Here is a 19,446-nt window from a genome sequence, read left to right as displayed (position 1 = left end):
ATCCTCGACTCTGTTAACAATCGCTTCTAGATACTGTTAACAATCTCTTCTAGATCCGAGTACGAACTACCTGACTAACAATCTCTTCTAGATCCTCGACTACTGTTAACAATCTCTTCTAGATCCTCGAGTACTGTTAACAATCTCTTCTAGATCCTCGACTACTGTTAACAATCGCTTCTAGATCCTCGAGTACTGTTAACAATCTCTTCTAGATTCTTGACTACTGTTAACAATACATGGGTCCACACACATAAGACTTCATGATATGTTGCTAGTCTATAGGACAAATTTTATGGGTCTTTCACGTTAATTTAAAAAAGCATTTTAAAATTCATACGGGAAAAGCTGAATTGTGATAAACACTTGCTACATATATCAATGCTCTTGATTTCCACAGATAAAGGAAATACAATACAATTTAACTATCACATTGCACCATTGGCATATTTAGTCTATGTTTTGATGTAGGATATTTTTGCTATAAATATTTTTTGCTGCCATTCATTTAAGGATATTGTTTGTTGTTTCGTCCATTGTAGTATGAACAACAAACAAAAACTATGTGAATCAACGAAGCTGTTCACATAAATGTAAAAAAAAATCCATGTTTTTTGTTCATACCCCGATGATCTTAAAAGAAATAACTGACAATTCTTATCAACATACTTGTTAATAAAAGCAGAACAACATCATATTTTAATTTGAATTCTTTCTTCTTCTTTTTTTGATTTGTTAACAATAACAATAATACAAAGTACCAATATAAAAATGTATCATCAGCTGTGACATTCTTTGACATCATTTACTATAGCTGTACCAATGAGATGGTTTTCAATTGTATTTATTTATAAGAAATGAACGCACAATACTGAGTCAACAGGGTTATGTAAAATTGCCTGGGTAAAAACAGAAATGGTTAACTCAAAAGCTTGCAGTTATTAGTGGCCTGTTCCACCTAAGATGTCCGCCTTCCCACGTTGTTCAAAGTTATGATTTTGTTATATTTTATCACAGAAGTGTAGATTGTGATAAATCACAAACTTTTTGAAAAATCCAGTTTAAATTGATAAATGATTCTAAAAATTGTGAATAAATTAGAAAAAGACCCATCCGTAAATGATCATACAAATTATGTATCCCAAGTTTATTTTGGTTTCAGGGTTTTTATTTTTAGTTGATTAGTGGCAATTATCAATGGCTGTTCATTTTTTTTATTTTGTGGACCAACTGTTTATTTCCACATTTTAATGTCTGTTTGAGCTGTTCTTTATATACTTTTTTTTTTTTTGAGGAACTGAATTATTAATATTTTGCAATCTTCAGGAATGTCTTCTACTTCCTATTGGTGGACTGGTTATTATGTTTTTAAATTTATTTTAATTTTTACCAAATTTCAGTTATAGGTGGAGGAAAGCTGTTGTTAAAAGCAAAATATTTATTGATAGAAATATTGGGAGATAGTGTCTTGACAATGACATTGTATTGAAATGCTTATGTTACTGTATATTTATTGTCAAAGGTGGTGGTATTTCTCAGAATCAATATGAATACAAAGATATGGAGAATTTCTACGATTAGACACAATATAGAAGGGATTACTTATTCAAAGATGTCAAGTCTTTGCCAAAATAAAGTAATTAATTTGTTATTAAGTCAAAACATTTTCCTGTAACAAGTAGCTGATACAAATGTCACAAAAGTTGATGAAAGACACTAGTTGACAATGATTAATTTTTTAATTTTAAAATAATTTAGGCCCAAGTCTGCTTCCATTTGAAGACGTTTCCTACTAACAGAGCCATTTTGGTGACTAAAATTACATATAATATTAAATATATTTTCCTTTTTTTTAATATCAGTGTGTGTAGAAACAAGGTGTCTGCTGTTGTCATGTTTGTAGTCGCCCAAAATTAATTTTACCTCACAATAAACTCATACATATGAAAAACTATTTTGTATAAAGTGAAATGAAAAATAGCTTCTGCGAACATTAGCACATGACCACAAACACATTGGATATACAGACACTGGTATTTTAATCAAGATAATTTATTTAATATGTAATATTAGTCTTTAAAAAGAATCTATTATTTAAAAAAGTTTTATAATGGTTGCATACTCAGGGACAGTCCCTTTTAAAACAAAATTCTCGTCAGAATCGAAGAATATCCATTTCTACCAAGAAATACTTCACCAACTAAAAGATAACAATATTAAATGTTGCATTTGTTTGCAATAATTTTTTGTAGGTGGTTGATAAATGTATCATACATTTGTAAAGCGGTCACTTGATTTGCGGTCAGTCTAGGATTGATCTCCGTTGGTGGGCCCATTGGGCTATTTCTCATTCCAGCCAGTGCACCATGACTGGTATATCAAAGGCTGTAGTATGTGCTATCCTGTCTCTGGGGTGGTGCATATAAAAGATCCCTTGCTACTAATGGAAAAATGTAGTGGGTTTCCTCTCTAAGACTAAATAAATGTCAAAATAACCAAATTTGTAACATCCAATAGCTGATAATTAATCAATCAATGTGCTCTAGTGGTATTGTTAAACAAAACAAACTGGAAACAGTTGCACTCACCAAAAACCACCACTCTAAACAATCTGTTATTGTATCTATACTTTAGGTATTGATAATTTTCTATATTAATCTTCACAAACGGTAACTGCATGATTTATTACAATATGTGCATAATTTGTTATGTAAATTTATTACATATTATGCTGGTTTAGAACTTGTGATGTTATCATACAGACACTATTCATATGTGCAATCTATTAAATATAGAATGTTTGCCATTTTATTTATTATTCAAATTCAATATTGATTTCTACATGCTTGGAAATCAGAATGTTGGTGCATTTATATATTATTATTTCAATTTAGGATAACAATTACTGTCGATATTGTTGGTGTTTTTTGTGCACACCATGTAATACAATACATGTACATATGTGAAAATGTCTATAATTAAACATGGGGTGATAGTCAGATTCACAAGCTTTAATTGATTCTGTGTATTTGATATTCAGTGTTGGTGCATGAAAAGTATTTCTAAGGTTTGAAGAAGCAAGAATGTGTTCATGAACACATTCCCATTCTCAAATCCTACATTACATGGTGGTGTAATAAGAATAAATTTGCATTCTTGAATGCAGTTTTTCGAATACACATAGTATGTCAGAAATATCTGTAAAGCTTTCAGTTAAACACATCTGTTAAACATGGGTAACAGTTTTGTACCTACATGTATTAAAAAGAATTGACAATGTGAAATATTATTAAAAAAATTAAAAGATTTATAACATTAACTGCCATAGTTTATTTTTTGCGTGTGTATGATAAACCTACCCACTGCTAATCATAAGGGATGTAGAATACAGTCTCTTTGTTTTCTTTACATTCTGTTAATAAAATGTCTTGATGACCATTAAAATAGATAGTTTTAAAATGTCCCAAAATGCACATATGTAGGCCTACATTAGATTTTCTCTCCGACTGTAGACAAAAGTTTGAAAATAACCATGTTAGACACCAATATTTATAGTTTAGAAATGTGCTGGTGTCATTAAACAAATGGATCTGGCCTTTCAGGAGTATATCCACAATTCAATGGGTTTGATGTGGCTCCTATCTCATGGTCCATTCCTTGACGTGGTGAGGTAGCTCTCAATGACTTGGGAGAGCTATGCCAGCTGGAGCATCAGCTCCTGGTAGGGTGTCCCAAGCAGGACTGGTCAAAGGGTAGAGACTAGACTAATATTGACCGGACAGAGGCCATTTTCACCAGTATGGTGTGGACGTCTCAATGCTACTAGTATATTGATGTAGGCCATTTTCACCAGTGTTGTGTGCACGTCTCAATGCTACATTGATGTAGGCCATTTTCACCAGTGTTGTGGGCACGTCTCAATGCTACATTGAAGTAGGCCATTTTCACCAGTATGGTGTGGAAGTCTCAGTGCTACATTGATGTAGGCCATTTTCACCAGTGTTGTGTGCACATCTCAATGCTACATTGTTGTAGGCCATTTTCACCAGTATGGTGTGGACGTCTCAGTGCTACATTGATATAGGCCATTTTCACCAGTGTGGTTGCGTGTCTCAATGCTACATTGATGTAGGCCATTTCCACCAGTGTTGTGGGCACGTCTCAATGCTACATTGAAGTAGGCCATTTTCACCAGTATGGTGTGGACGTCTCAGTGCTACATTGATGTAGGCCATTTTCACCAGTGTGGTTGCGTGTCTCAATGCTACATTGATGTAGGCCATTTCCACCAGTGTGGTTGCACGTCTCAATGCTACATTGATGTAGGCCATTTCCACCAGTTTCGTGTGCACGTCTCAATACTACATTGATGTAGGCCATTTTCACCAGTGTTGTGTGCACGTCTCAGTGCTACATTGATATAGGCCATTTTCATCAGTGTTGTGTGCATGTCTCAGTGCTACATTGATGTAGGCCATTTTCACCAGTGTTGTGTGCACGTCTCAATGCTATATACCGTAAATACTGTATAGTGTGATCAGAAACTTGTTTATCAATAATACCACTTCATTTTTCGATCACAAAATATTTCACCAAATTATCTATTAAACTTCCAAATTTTATCGATACCGTTATTTTGTTACAAAATATCAATTAATACATCAAATTTGTTCAAATTAAAATGAAATTTGTTCTTAAAATTTGCAATTGGCGAATGCCACAGGTAGCCCCGATATGTTTTTAACATCAGTATGCATGAAAGATCTTTGTTGCATTTTGCTTATTGAATGAAATCATTGCCAACATTTACAATGTTATATCTACCAGTAACTTTCAAAAGAAAGGTGTTCCATGTGCATTGTTAAAATTCCTTCCTTCAAAAGAAAGGAACTGGTTACAATCCAGCAGTTTATGTTATTGTCATTATAACACCTTTGTAGCAATCATTTAATATTCACTACCCAACAGCCCACCAAACAAATAATTTAACAGCTTTAAACATTCAGAGGTACCCCTGATCAACTCTTAGACGTTGCAACTTCGAGGCTGTCTAGCATTAGAAGTTGTATGACTAGGACTTGACAACAAATTATACAGTTAGATACCAGTTTAGAAACAAACTAAGCTTAATTTTACTAAAAATTTTAGTATGGTGTATGAATCTGGGTAGTGTTAAAAAAAACTAAGAAAGAAAGAAAGAAATGTTTTATTTAATGACGCACTCAACGCATTTTATTTACGGTTATATGGCGTCAGACATATGGTTAAGGACCACACAGATTTTGAGAGGAAACCTGCTGTCGCCACTACATGGGCTACTCTTTCCGATTAGCAGCAAGGGATCTTTTATTTGCTCTTCCCACAGGCAGGATAGCACAAACCATGGTCTTTGTTGAACCAGTTATGGATCACTGGTCGGTGCAAGTGGTTTACACCTACCCATTGAGCCTTGCGGAGTACTCTCAGGGTTTGGAGTCGGTATCTGGATTAAAAATCCCATGCCTTGACTGGGATCCGAACCCATTACCTACCAGCCTGTAGACCGATGGCCTAACCACAACGCCACCGAGGTCGGTAAAAAACAAACAAAAAAACTAAGAATATAAAATAATTTATTATCATAGTTTATACTGTAATATTTATCTCTGCTCCGATAGATGGTCATAAATAATATGTACCGGTAGACTTGGTGCAATTTTTTTTGTATACCAGAACATTTTGCCTGCCCCGCATAATCCAGTTTAGAAAGTCCAATTTAAAAAAATAAAGTTAGTTGTTTTACATCGCTAGTGCACATTGATTTATTGATCATCGGACATACACTAAGTCTTTAATACACTTGCTGCATTTTTCCATTAGTAGTAAAGAGATATTTTACATGCATCATCCCAAAGACAGGACAGGACATACCACGCCCTTTGATATACCAGTTGAGGTTAACTGGATGGAGTGCCCTTTTTTTTTTATATATATAAAAAAGCAGTACGACTTAGGAACACAAGGCTATGAATAAATAGCATAATATAATTTGTTACCTGTACAAATGGAAGGAAGGAATGTATGTTTTATTTAAAGATACACTCGACATATTTTAATTACGGTTCTAGAGTGAATCATAAATTATACAAAATACCAAAGCCAGTTAATGGGTAAATTCTATAGACTGTTTTAAAACAATCTGAATACTGGTTTCCCTATGAATAACAAATCAGACACATGTATAACATCTTTATTGTAAAAGGTTAAGTTTCTAAATAATAAATGCTCAAAAACAGGAAATCACTTGGCAATACAGATTTTTGAAACAATGTCATACTGTCTTCATTAAACTGGTTTACCAGTTTTAAATTTTACAAAAGTAAATGTGTAACTATTCTACAGTAATGCAAACAAGTTCTGATTTACTGACTTTGTTCCAATATACAGTAAGGGTGTCGGTACAGGTAGACTTTGGTTCAGCTGTTAATAAAACTGTACATATAAGTGAGGGTATCAGTTAAGCTCATCCAGTTTATAATTACTGTAATAGTTGACCCCACACACACATAGAAAAATCCAGTAATACCACCAAATATTACTTAATTTTATGTAAATTTATTTTAGGAATCTTTAATTTATAGAGATTTTAAAAGATATTTGTGGGCTAAAATTTATAACGGACAAAAAATAAACTACCGGGACATAAAATTGAAATTTTTAGTGTCTCCAGGAATGAATAAATGTTAATAACACTACAAGACAAGTTATCCCCAATTTACACTAGAAACAACATTATATAAATCAGCACAAGTTTTAACTCCCCTGTGGATCTAGCGTAGGTTGTTGCAGGTTATAACAATCTATGGCATGTAGCAACTAAGTACATGTATATCAAACTGAAAAATGAATGAAGTGAGTTAAATACTGGTGAGTCTTGTGTGTATGACAATATACATTTTGTACATGTAACAACACTGCAAATTTGCTTTAATGCAAATTACATTATCATGCATTAAACCACTTTTAAAGTTTAACAGATTTAACACAGGGTTTCCATGGATGTACATGATTAGTAACAAATGAGGCAAAATCACTCGATTCATATATAAAACCTATACATGTAATCATATTTGTTCCAAGATACTGATATTAAAAACTAATTACGATTGTCTGTTATTTAATAATCACTGAAAATGTTTCCACATGATGCAGAAACAACCGATACATGAATATCATGATTTGCACATGAGGCATATTTAACTCAAAAAGCTCCCACAATCGGTGTAAATGTGCTACACAAACAATCCAGTCATCCTGCTTTCTGGGATGAAAACTCCTTGTGGTCTGAGCTCTCTATCACATGAAGTCGCCAAACACTTGCCAGTGCATTTGATTTCAATATCATTACCCACTACAAATGTACACAAAACCTTAACTGACACACTAGTCTTCGTGATAGTATATAATCAATGTGCACGGTTTCTTTCTTGCTGAAGTCTGCTACTATATGTCCGTGACACTAAATTCCATGAATCCATGTATCTATCCATGCACATGGCTATACATTTCTGAAAAAAGAAGAGATTTTTTTCAATGGTCAGGTTTGAAAAACAGGCTTTATTTTATTGTATTTCAAATTTTAATAATTTATGAAGTCAATAAAATACAATAGGAAAGTTAAAATTTGTTTTGTTTAATGAAACCACAGTCGGCACTAAAGCACATTGATTTATTCAGTTATTAGATGTCAAACATTTGGTAATTTTTGACTCATAGTCTCAGAGAAAACACTACATTTATAATTCAATTGGAAAAGCAATGTAACCCTACAACCACCTGCCCACTTTCCTATCAGACTAAAAATGCTTCCGAAGTATTTCTTCTACAAAGTGAAAAAGTAATACTCAGATAATAGAGCTATTAGTAATCATATGATTAGTAAAACCCAAATGTAATTATACATTGCTTACATGTGTGTTGGCTATATACCAAATATTTAAGTTCATCTAGATACCTGTTCAGAACTGTCCAAAGATGTTCCCGGTTTATGAATGCACTTCTTGAAACACTTTTCCGACATTTTCTGCAAAACGAGGACAAAATTAACTAACAATATATACACGTAATTAATAAGTTAAATGTGATACAGAATTAACAAGCATTCTGGGAGTAAAACTTTAATACAATGAAACCAGTCTAAACTGGATCATGCCAGGGATCCTAATATTTATCCGCTTTAGACAGGATCCAGTGTTATTAATTTAGAAAATTCGGGACCTTGAAACTTGGCTGGTTTTGACAGGATTCCGTTTTGTTACGGGGTAAAGTGAACAATACTATCATCAAAGGACTAAATACCACCTAAGTACTGAAATAAAATAAATGCATTTGGAGGTAAAATGTCCATTTCTTGGTTTCTCTGAAGAATAACAAATAGCACTCACTGGTTAGACTAAAAAATACATATATTTATATTAATAACAAAGACCACAATTTGAAACTGATATTGTGTCTTAACAAAAATAAATTCAGATACACATAACCCATTTTGCTTAAAATTGCATATCCTGTTTTGTTGATGTAAAAATTATAACGTAAATTTAATGTGCAAACTAAACAATCGTACTAGCATACATACACAAAGCGTGCACTTTACGGTTGCCAGAGGCATGTCAAAACAAAGTTGGGCAAGTCAAAACTGTATCTTGTGTTGCCTGCCTGGCGATCAACATTTCTTGCAAATGATACATCATAATATTTCTAGGGATGTTACCGAAAACCACAGTTTTAGGCCCACAGTTCAGTGCACCGTTTCCCAATTATCAATGTAATAATAAACATTATAGAAATATGTCTTGACATATATCTTTCTTTTAGACTTGTATAATGTGTACATGACACCCATATATTATGCATCTAAAGACAATTGAATTTAAAAAAAACAAATACTGGAGAGACTATCCCTAGCAATTTCTTGCCCCAAAATTATTTTGCCAACTTTCTGAACTCAAATCCCAGGGGGACACATTGCCCAAGTATCCCAGACCCAACATGCTAACATGGCATGGTAAAAATGCAATTTCTGTTTTCAAGTCAAGATATAATTTTATATTTAGAATTATTTTACAAATGACCCATTAAAAATAAAATGTCTTGATCGTAAAATAGTTGATAAAAATGTATGTATGATAATTGGCGTACTTGTACTACTTATAAAACATATTGTGAATAAATCAAACCATGAATAAATCAACACGGACCAAAAACTGAACCGGAAAAAAACTAAAACGAACCGTCCCATCCGTAATTATTTTGGAAGTTCCAAAATGAAATGTTTGTAAAACAACCAAAAAGTTAAGTATTGATAATTGAGCACAACTGAAACAAAAGCTCTTTGTGGTTGTTAAAAATAGCTGCACTGTTGTTTTTAGAGCACTGCATAAATTGCGTACAACAGTGCTGTATTTGCATGTGCATCACTGATATCTGGACCGGCCTCTGTGGCGTAGTGGTTAGGCCATCGGTCTACAGGCTGGTAGGTACTGGGTTCGGATCCCAGTCGAGGCATGGGATTTTTAATCCAGATACCGGCTCCAAACCCCGAGTGAGTGCTCCGCAAGGCTCAATGGGTAGGTGTAAACCACTTGCACCAACCAGTGATCCATAACTAGTTCAACAAAGGCCACGGTTTGTGCTATCCTGCCTATGGGAAGTGCAAATAAAAGATCCCTTGCTGCTAATCGGAAGACAAGACAAGATTTTTATCTTTTTTTATATGGAGTAGGACAAAAAAATGTGGGCCAATTTATTACTCATTTGCATGGTAGAAAATAGTGATAAAAAGCTAGGTATTTGCATAACAACTACCACTTTATAAACACTTTAAAACCGAATGTGTGTGTCCACTAAAACTGATATTGTATCCCAAGTACTACACAATGTATACTTTTCTATAAAATTTGGGCCAGTCAAAAATTTCACAGGCAAGTCAAAGTGTTGACATGACTAGCCCAAACGGCAAGTCAAACAAATTCCCAAGTGCACACCCTGTATCCATGTTTTCAAGATATTGTTTATAATAATATAAGAAATTTGTCATTATCAAGATTTTTTTATTTTTTTTTCAAAGATGCCACAAACATATAATAGTGTACAAAACTGCACAGTATTTATCTTTTGGTATGGGACTGCTTGACATGCTTGTTGTCAGTTGAGCTATATCACTCGAGCCAGGGGTAAATGGAACTTGTATAGTTCACCAATTAAGGTAAACACATACGGTCTGTTTTTTTAACATTTTGACATCTACTGGACCTCTGATAAACATCACAATAATAAATATCGTGCTGGAAATGTTTATCTTGATGCGATCATGCACTTGGGAGCCCCACTCTTAATTCAGGCCTTGACCGTAGGTTTTTTCAGTTGTAGTTAAAAAAAAAAAAAAAAAATAAGAGAGAGAAAAAAGCAAAATCATTTATTTTTATTTAAACGTCGTTTTCGGGTGGGTTTTTGTAAATCATGAGCATTTAGGCCTACTGTGAAATATATATGTACACTTATTAAAACTATGGCATTTACAGTTTATTGTCCTTAATGAACAATGAAGTTTTTAGTTTAAATCTAGTGTTTTCCCTAGCTTGTTTTAGCATGGTGCAGCACCATGCCTCCATGCTGCCCTGAGATTAAACAAGCCTTTTTCAGTAATTAATTCAAAAATCGCCCCTATAAAACACCCAAAAAGGTATTATTAATTAATAAAATATATGCCTTTTATATCTTTTGCCATTCATTTATTAAGGCAAGCACATAAAAACAAGTGCCCCAAAAATATTTTTAAGAGTTCGACCCGTACCCTCCTTTCAATGGTTAGGGTTAGTCTTTAGAGCCTTTGATAGTCTCGGAACCGGCGTGACGTCACACGGCCTAGTTACCGATCATCCGGGTCTTTGGGGGTGAAGCAAAGCCTTAGTGATTACTGGTTTACATAAAATAAAGTTATCATATTAACTTTTTACATGCCTTACATATTGTCATTTATTTTCTGTAGCTAACACATAGTTGCAATACGTCTTATGTGTATTATAACAGCTTGGGTTGCCATATAAGAGAAACGAACAACAGGAATCTGAATTAGTATAATCTATATTTAGTATTGATGTGTTTCCGTGTACTTTGAATGTCGAGGGGACAGGGCAGGTTGGGCAGAATATAATTTTTGTTGATGCAATTTTCAGGTAATGTTAATTATAAATTTTTACAATTTTGAAATGATAAGATAATTATTAATATAATAATTATGATGCGGGCTACAAAATATATAATTTGTATTTATAATAAAATTTGTATGCATGATTAAGTTAATTATTTTTATGATTTAATAATTATTTTATTTCCAAATAATATGTAATAATTAAACAATGGCAAAGTTGTTACTTTACAACTTCAAAATTGCAACAGTATTATTGTCATATCTTATTATATAGATGTAATGGCAACAGTTATAATGTTCAACTGAATACATTCTTTTATTCTTAAAACAAAATACAGTTTTTTGAAATAATGAAATTCTTTTTGTTTTTACAGACTGCAAAATTACCACATGATGTTGCCCTTCCTTACCAGTTGAATGCAGGCAAAAAAACAAAAACAATAATAAAACTATAGCTATCCTCAGACCTTGACATCTAGGGGGAGCAATATCTCTCTCTACTTACCCATCACACCTGAGATTAGTTCAAGGAGAATAATATATAGTTCCCTTTGGCATGTGAATTTATATACATGTAGTATCAATATGGTAATATTTTAAATTGCCCCCCCCCCCCCCCAATAAACTACATTAGGGAGCAAATAATCAGTTCCCTCAGTTATTTTTATGTCGAGGTCTACAACCTAATAAAACTTAAGTGTTACCTCGTCGAACAAACATGCAGATGTTTTAATAATAGGGTTTAACCTGGTATATTTAGTAATAAAACACAAAAACTTACCTGAGTAAATAATGGTTAATATATATATATGTATAATATTGGTGTTGTTTTATATCTAGTCACAATGGATATTGAAGATATTTTCTTGTTCAGTCTTGTGCTGTATTGGAATTGTTATTGCAGTTCAATTTAAGTAATATCTACAAAACTAATTTTTAATAGTATACAGCTGGAGAAAGGAGGCAAATATGGTTGTTAATAAACTGATCTATATTGGTATGCCTTCTACTAGACTACACATATTTAACCTAAGTTGCTTTTAACCCGGGTTAAATTACCTCATGTAGATGCACTTATGTAGCATATTCAAGGAAAATATATGAAAGAGATGGTTAAATGCTATATTCTCCATGTCAAACAGTGTTTTCAAAATGGAAAACAAATATCAGCTATGGCAGTTGACCATTCATTTTATTGCAGGTAATTGCTAAAGCAGATCACACACACACACACACACTGAACTGTAGAATACCATGAAACGACATATATATGTAAAAAGGTAAGTCCTCTAACTTGAACAAGCAAAATTTACAAATGTACCACAACCACCAAATTATATTGATCACAATAGAGTAGATTTTTATGTATTTTTAGATTTATGTATATGTGTGTGTGTGTATGTATATGTATACATATATATATAGATAGATATATACACAGATATATACACACATATTATATATATATATATACTGAAACAAAGGCACACGCACATTATTTACCCTCTGCACCAAAGTAAATACTAAACACGGAGGGGGGGGGGGGGGGGGGAAACAACCTATATTTTCTTACTGCAGGCCTGTTACAGACACATTTGCAATTTTTTTATAATAATAATAAAGTTTAAACAAGAATTTAGGCCTATATTATAATTATTATATGTGTGTAATTTAGCAGTATAAACTTTATTTTAAAATTAAAAAATAAAATAATAAGATGTAGTATGGCAAAATAAATACAAGTATAGATAATATCCAAGCAACTAAGATTAAATGAAAAATAAAGACCACACAAAAAAGAAGTTTGTTTCAGGTAACATGGCCAAACAAAGTAGGGTAGGTAGCAGGGGTGGGGAAAAGCCCTTTTTTCCCGGTCTGGGACCGATTCTCGATCTCAGAGACCGAAATTATTTTTTAAAAACATGCGTTTGCCAGTCCTACTTTTGTCATTCTTGTCAGTCCGAAACACCTGTCCGTTTCTATTACAGGAACAAATTCCTATCCGCCAATTGGATCGGCCTGCCCAGACATTGGCATCTTGTGCATGATTTAAAATGATAATAAATAAATAAATAGTGGTCAAACTGACTGGTCTTTCAGACGTCTGTGATTTTAAAGTCTGCCGTCAGTCGGACCTACAATCAATCTACTGCCACTAGGCTAGACATTTGTCAAAGCCGCTGTGCTGGTCACGAGATAAAACAAACGTTAACAATAACATCATTCTTGGTGAGAAAGCTACCAAGGTATTACACTCCAATTAAAACAAAGGACCCGGAGTTTGCAACTGGTCACAATCAACACATGTCAACGCCTGTGTACAGAGCTCTGTCGGGTCGAGTGTCAGAGTCCGAGGCAAGAGGCTTTTGTGAAATACAAACTGCTTGAAATAGCATAAAATATACTGAAATAATCTATAAATGTGTTTCTTGTTGACTGTTCAATGTAGTGTATCAAATAATTATAAAGGACTTTAAAATTTAAAAAAAGTTTACACCTCTTTTTTTTTTTCAAAGTGGGAGTGAACTAGAATAGCTAAACCAGCTATCTTTAGAGCCTGGAGAGGTCAAATGTCATCAAATCGGCGACAATGTTATTAATTGCTTTGTCTAAATGTGTGCCAGCTCAAGTTGTCAAACGCTCCAACGGTGTTATTGTTTATTAATTTTCAGGACAGTACTGAATACTGGTACTTTTTATACATATATGGGAGTTAAAATGCCTAACTTTTATTCCTTTTTTATATTATTTATTCCATTATGTAAAATATATATAATTAGTGTTTTTTTCGCTGTGATCAAACATTTTGTTTTTCTTTCACGTTTTGATGTTTATCGTTTCGCGTTTATGATTCAAGATAAAATATAAAAATGCCACTAATGATTTTGTTTTAAAACACAATTTTTATTTGTATTCCTTTCTTCTTCACCCCCCCCCCCCCCCCCCCAGTGATAGTGATGACATCACGTACGTGGGACCGATTGACAATTTTATTTTCCCCCAGGTAGGATTTTTTGTTTTTTTTAGTTCAAAGGTTACCCTACCTTAAATGTGTTTGCCAGAGAAAAACTCAGTCTCAAGACGAAAGACATGAAGGCAAGCTGTCTGAAAAATCTTAGTTTACTCTTTGCAGCCAGAGAGAAATAAAAACAATTTCACTGTCAATGTCAGTTTTAAGTTTCACATGCCATTTTCAAGACAGGAAAACAAAAAAAGTTCAAACTATTCCTTTCACCAATAAAAGTCAGTAGATGACTGCACAGAAACTTCACAGCTTTGTCCAGTTTTGTCAGAGGATGACTGCACAAATTTGTCCAAGTTGGTCAATAGATGTTTGCACAAAAAGTTCACAGATTTATCCAGTCAGTAGATGACTGCACAAAAACTTCACAGATTTGTCCAACTTGTATTGGAAATAACAAAACAATACTAATTTTGTGTGCAATTTACAAATCAATCGACTTAGAAATGAATAATTTGTAGTAAATTTCATAGTAATAAAAAAGACGTTCCTAGCTCAAGTACTCTGACTGTAAGAGAGCTAGATGGACATTTGGACATAAATAATGAGAGCGTGTTTATGTTCAAATGTCCGTCTAGCTCTCTTACAGTCAGAGTACTCGGGCTAAGGCGTTCCCTGTGGGACGGACTTGTAGTTTTAATGTTTATTAGCCTATTGAACGGACCCATGTTAAAATCACCCAAATTAATTTATTCCCAATTAACTGAAACACTGAAATAAATGTGAACAGTTTAATGTTTGTGGTTATTCTTGAATATTCCGTTTATTTAATTATTACCCATGCCCAGCAGTTGATAGGCCTATCTACATCACTGGCGTAGGAAGCGGAGAAGGGGATACTTAGTAGCAGCATCGATGGTTTATATATTAATTTTATGTGTCTTCCTACAGGCTACACCCGTGTATATTAACAAATTCTGGGTACTAGGCCTAAGCAGTAGCCAACAACGAAAATTGTACCACGTCTTCTTCAAATGACCTTCACCTTTGCATGTGAAAAAACCGCGATGACTTGTAGTTTGTGCATGTGGTATTGAGAAATCCTTGATTGTTTTGAGATCGCACGTTTTTTTTTTTAGAAAATAAACCTACAATGTATGAGATGACTGGAGTTACGATAATACGATATATTTTCCTCTATAGGCCTACAGTATTTAGCAGTTTGTAATAAAAGCCGTTTAATCGCCACACACGTTACCGTACTGTCATGCGATCTCGTGTGTCACCAATTACCGTGGTACCTAATAAGAGCACGTGCTATTAACAGTGTTCTACACTCGGTTTTATAACTTACTCTTCTTTGGCTAGTGGACAAACAAAATTTACTAGCCAAGCTTAAAATGTTACTCGCCACAGTGCGACACTACTCATTTTGTATCATTTATGAATGTGTTGTAAGTATCTGGATTGTTTTCGCCAAATTACTAAAATCAATGATGAGTTCTGAATTGTACCGACAATTAATACGGAATTCACAGTGATCAATCAGACAACTTCGTAAATAGTGAAATGTTCCGACTGCACAATAATATCAACAAATTTCATTTGTTTTCGCTGCTAGGACTCTGAATGCACATGGCAAATAATTTAATATGTTTTTGGAGTCGGTCGCCAGATGGCGACGATAATAAATTCAGTCAGTCGCCACGCGAACATTTTAGTCGCAACGTAGAACACTGGTTAATGATTCCAATTTCAAACAAATTAGTTATGCTCATATCCATTCAACGTCCAGGCATGTCTAGTCTGGGTCCAGTTTCTAACAACACCAGTGATTGGGTCCAGGGCACGGCGTAAGAAGGTGCCAAAAAGTGGGGTGGGGGTGTATAAAAACCATCGCTGCTGCCCCCCCCCCACACCCCTCAACCTCCATTTAACACACACACTGACGTGTAAGAGTTATCCAACTTGAGTACTTCTGTCGTCTGCTTTGTCGATCCACGACCACAACTTCTCTGTGCGCTTCCCCCCACCCCACCCCACCCCAGCAGAAAAAAAAAAAGTTCAGGGCCGGTCGGGTGACCGGAAACAAACAATTTTTTTTTTGGCCTAAAGGAATATACTCTTTATTAAAGAACTGGATGCATCGTTTTGTGTGTGTGGGGGGGGGGGGGGGGTCATGGAAGACTATGGAATTGTGTATTTTATTGACAGTATAATGTGGGATTGTTATCACTGCACATGCTTTAACCATTTTGTTTGCTAAATTAATCTCTGTTGGTGTCAACAAGCAACAACATTAAAGTCAACGTAGTCACATTCTGTGAGGGAAGCCATGGAATTCCATCAGGTTTGTTGTTTTAATGACCCTACCCACAAGCGGCGCCTAGTCTCTTCTTTTGGAAATTTGTAAAACGATATTTTTTTTAACATCATGTTATGGTTTATGCAGCCAACTGCACAACATGTTTTAGGTATCGTGACCGTTAACTGTTGTAAATGATCGACCAAAGTTGCCTCATTTCACTATCAAACCATACGTAACTAAGGAGAAGCTTCACCGTGTCACATGATAAACAATGGTGGCCAGGGGTCAAAGTACCCGTATGTTCGGTTGCGAGAATAGAAGGGTACAGGTCAAACTCTTTCAAACAGCCAAGCCTGTGGAGACTGAAGTCCACAGTATCTGCGACTATACATTATCGCTTATGTCAGTTTTATTTTATTTAAAAAAAAGTGTCTGTGCTTATAGACTGGGGCAAAAAGTTGCCCCACCTCTACTTTAAAGAAACCATTGGAATTAGTTTAAGGTTAGGGTTAGGGTTAGCGATAGTTATATACAATATATTTTAAAACAATTTGTTCTGTAAAACAACATGAAGTTTATATTTCGTAATGGTGTATCGCTATGTTTTGGAAAAAAGTAGACATTTTGACTATTCTATATAAAATTTCTTCCACACGGGTGCTAAGAAAATATAGAACAGAAGACAGAATGAGGCATCATGGGACTAAATCTTCGTTTTATTCCGTACACGTTCGGTTCATTCCGTCAAAATACACCCTATGAGATTTATAAGTATTAAAATGCAGTTTCACTTGTTGATCCACTGCATGGTCGAGTGGATACAGTGGTCGGCTACAGTCCCGATGGTCTGGAGTTCGAATCCAGGCCTAGCACTACATCGTTTGTAATGTTTAATGCAATACTCAGTTCATATGGTTAATTCAATACCCCAATAGTGGGGAAAATACGGTACTCTTTCCTAGACTGGCACCAGTTAACTTCCTATTAATTTTGAGGAAAGTATTTTGGTTTTTACCATAATAGTCCAAACTCACCTATTTAATTATTAACCGAAATGTGATGCAATACATATTCATGACATTGTATAACGTAATAGTTATAACTAAGCTACCTAACATATTTAAAACACTCGCATGTGTTGGGGGAGGGGTATGCACGTCATGCCATCCCCCTCCACCCTCACCCCCAACACGAATCGCCCATCAAGATCAAGAAGCAAACGCCGTAACGCAATCGACGGAAACGTGATCGATGCTGCAGTCTACCTGTAACAATTCTTGCGCATTGGCAAGCGCAATTTGTTGTTTAACTTGTTCCATCAGCTGTTCTCTATTAGCGGCGTCTAATTTGGCACCTGGTGGTGGTGAAAAATCCATTTTGACAGTTGTTAGTTAGTTTACCGTAACCTTCAGATGAGCTTCCGCACAATGACAATTCCACGTGCGAAGGGGCGCTAATAAACTGACTTCCGGTTTTACCAACTATAAAAATACACCTAACAAATAAAATGAAATAGGCGTTAATTTATAAATGTATATATAGACGACCACAATACAATGGGTAACTTTATGTCAATCCAATAAACTGGGTGGATGCTTTCAAGCTTTTACTATCTAACCAAGCAACCAAAATTTTACATAATATGCAGCTGTTTAATAATAAATTAATTCTGACACAAAAACATGTTTGTCCAGGACATTACATACCCGAGTCTTTGATATGTCAAAATGGATATGTCCAGGGGTGTGCATCCCTACATTTCACCCCACCACATGTGTGGGCAGAAATTTTTGCATGGGGTTTAGACTGATAACAGAATTGTATTTAATTCATGCTTGCCCACAAAATATATTGGGGGGGATCTGCTTGAGCGGGGGTGGGGGGATGGTGATGGGTATAGACGCCAACCCACCCCTGCCATCAAATCCAGTAATTAGTAGACGAATAGCCAAACATCTATTTGTGTTTAGTGGGGGACAAATGAAATGTAGTTCATCAAGATAAACCTTCAGAGCAAACAAGCACAAATGATAGCTTGATCTTTCTGGGCAAAATTGTTGATAAATAATGCATATTAATGTACTTTTGAATACTGGAAGTGCTCTTTTTAAATGTTGGCATACCCTTCATGAATACTGTAAAAGGACTTCTTTAAAATGTTGCACCCCTCCATGAATAACGTAGATGTCTTTTTTAAATGTTACACCCTCTCCATAATTTCTATATGTGACCTTTTTAAATGTTGCACCTCCTCCACGAATACTAGGACTATACATGAACTTTTAAATGTTGCATTCCCTCCCCCGAAAAGTCCTGTATCTGCACCCAAAGTCTTACATGACCCACCACATCTGGGGCAGGCATTCTGCCAGTGAATGACTAAGACAGGTGCATTAAGAACAAAACACACCAATATCAACACATTTGTTTATTGAAACTCGTGTTGCAGTTATTTTTCAACAAACACTCAACTGTGTTGCATCTTGTTACTATACAAAACTGGAGTGTCAAAACTGGTACTTTACTGTACTCACATCACAATTATTTAACAATATCACAATCACTGAACACATTAATGTAATAAAGTGTGTTGCTTTTTATTAGTTCTACCTCATTACACTGCGCTAAATGTTTCTAAATTTAACAAAAAATAAATAGCATAAGTGAAAGTAAAATGAAAATATAAATATTTGTGTTGTTGTTGTTGATATTTGTGTTGTTGTTGTTGTTGTGTGTGTGTGTGTGTGTGTGTGTGTGTGTGTGTGTGTGTGTGTGTGCATGTACGCACACATATTAGGCAAGTCTAAGTTATATCTTTTAATTATTGGTGTATCTGCAGAATATTTCTGTTTATGCAATAATCTGAAATGGTTAAGACTTTGAAATATAACATGATCACACTGTGTTATGTCTCAAATGTATATGTCAGAATAATGGCTTTCCGAGTTAAATATTTGTTGATGAAACAAATGATTTATAAAAGCT

The 19,446-nt window shown here is 34.6% G+C and overlaps 1 protein-coding gene across 1 annotated transcript; it reads right to left on the bottom strand.

The window, feature by feature from the left end:
• Positions 1 to 6,215: 6,215 nt before the first annotated feature.
• On the bottom strand, positions 6,216 to 17,915 carry LOC121370974 (mitochondrial import inner membrane translocase subunit Tim13-like). Its single transcript, XM_041496545.1, has 3 exons — positions 17,727 to 17,915; positions 7,994 to 8,062; positions 6,216 to 7,547 (listed from the first exon to the last, which is right to left on the bottom strand). The coding sequence occupies exons 1-3, from the start codon at positions 17,835 to 17,837 to the stop codon at positions 7,446 to 7,448; spliced, it is 282 nt and encodes a 93-aa protein (XP_041352479.1). The 5' UTR covers positions 17,838 to 17,915; the 3' UTR covers positions 6,216 to 7,445.
• Between the last annotated feature and the right edge of the window lie 1,531 nt (positions 17,916 to 19,446).

Source organism: Gigantopelta aegis, chromosome 4 (assembly GCF_016097555.1).
Source record: "Gigantopelta aegis isolate Gae_Host chromosome 4, Gae_host_genome, whole genome shotgun sequence".
Lineage (NCBI taxonomy): Eukaryota > Metazoa > Mollusca > Gastropoda > Neomphalida > Peltospiridae > Gigantopelta > Gigantopelta aegis.
The sequence above is the reverse complement of the archived record's forward strand: the minus strand, read 5'-3'. Positions and strand labels throughout refer to the sequence as shown.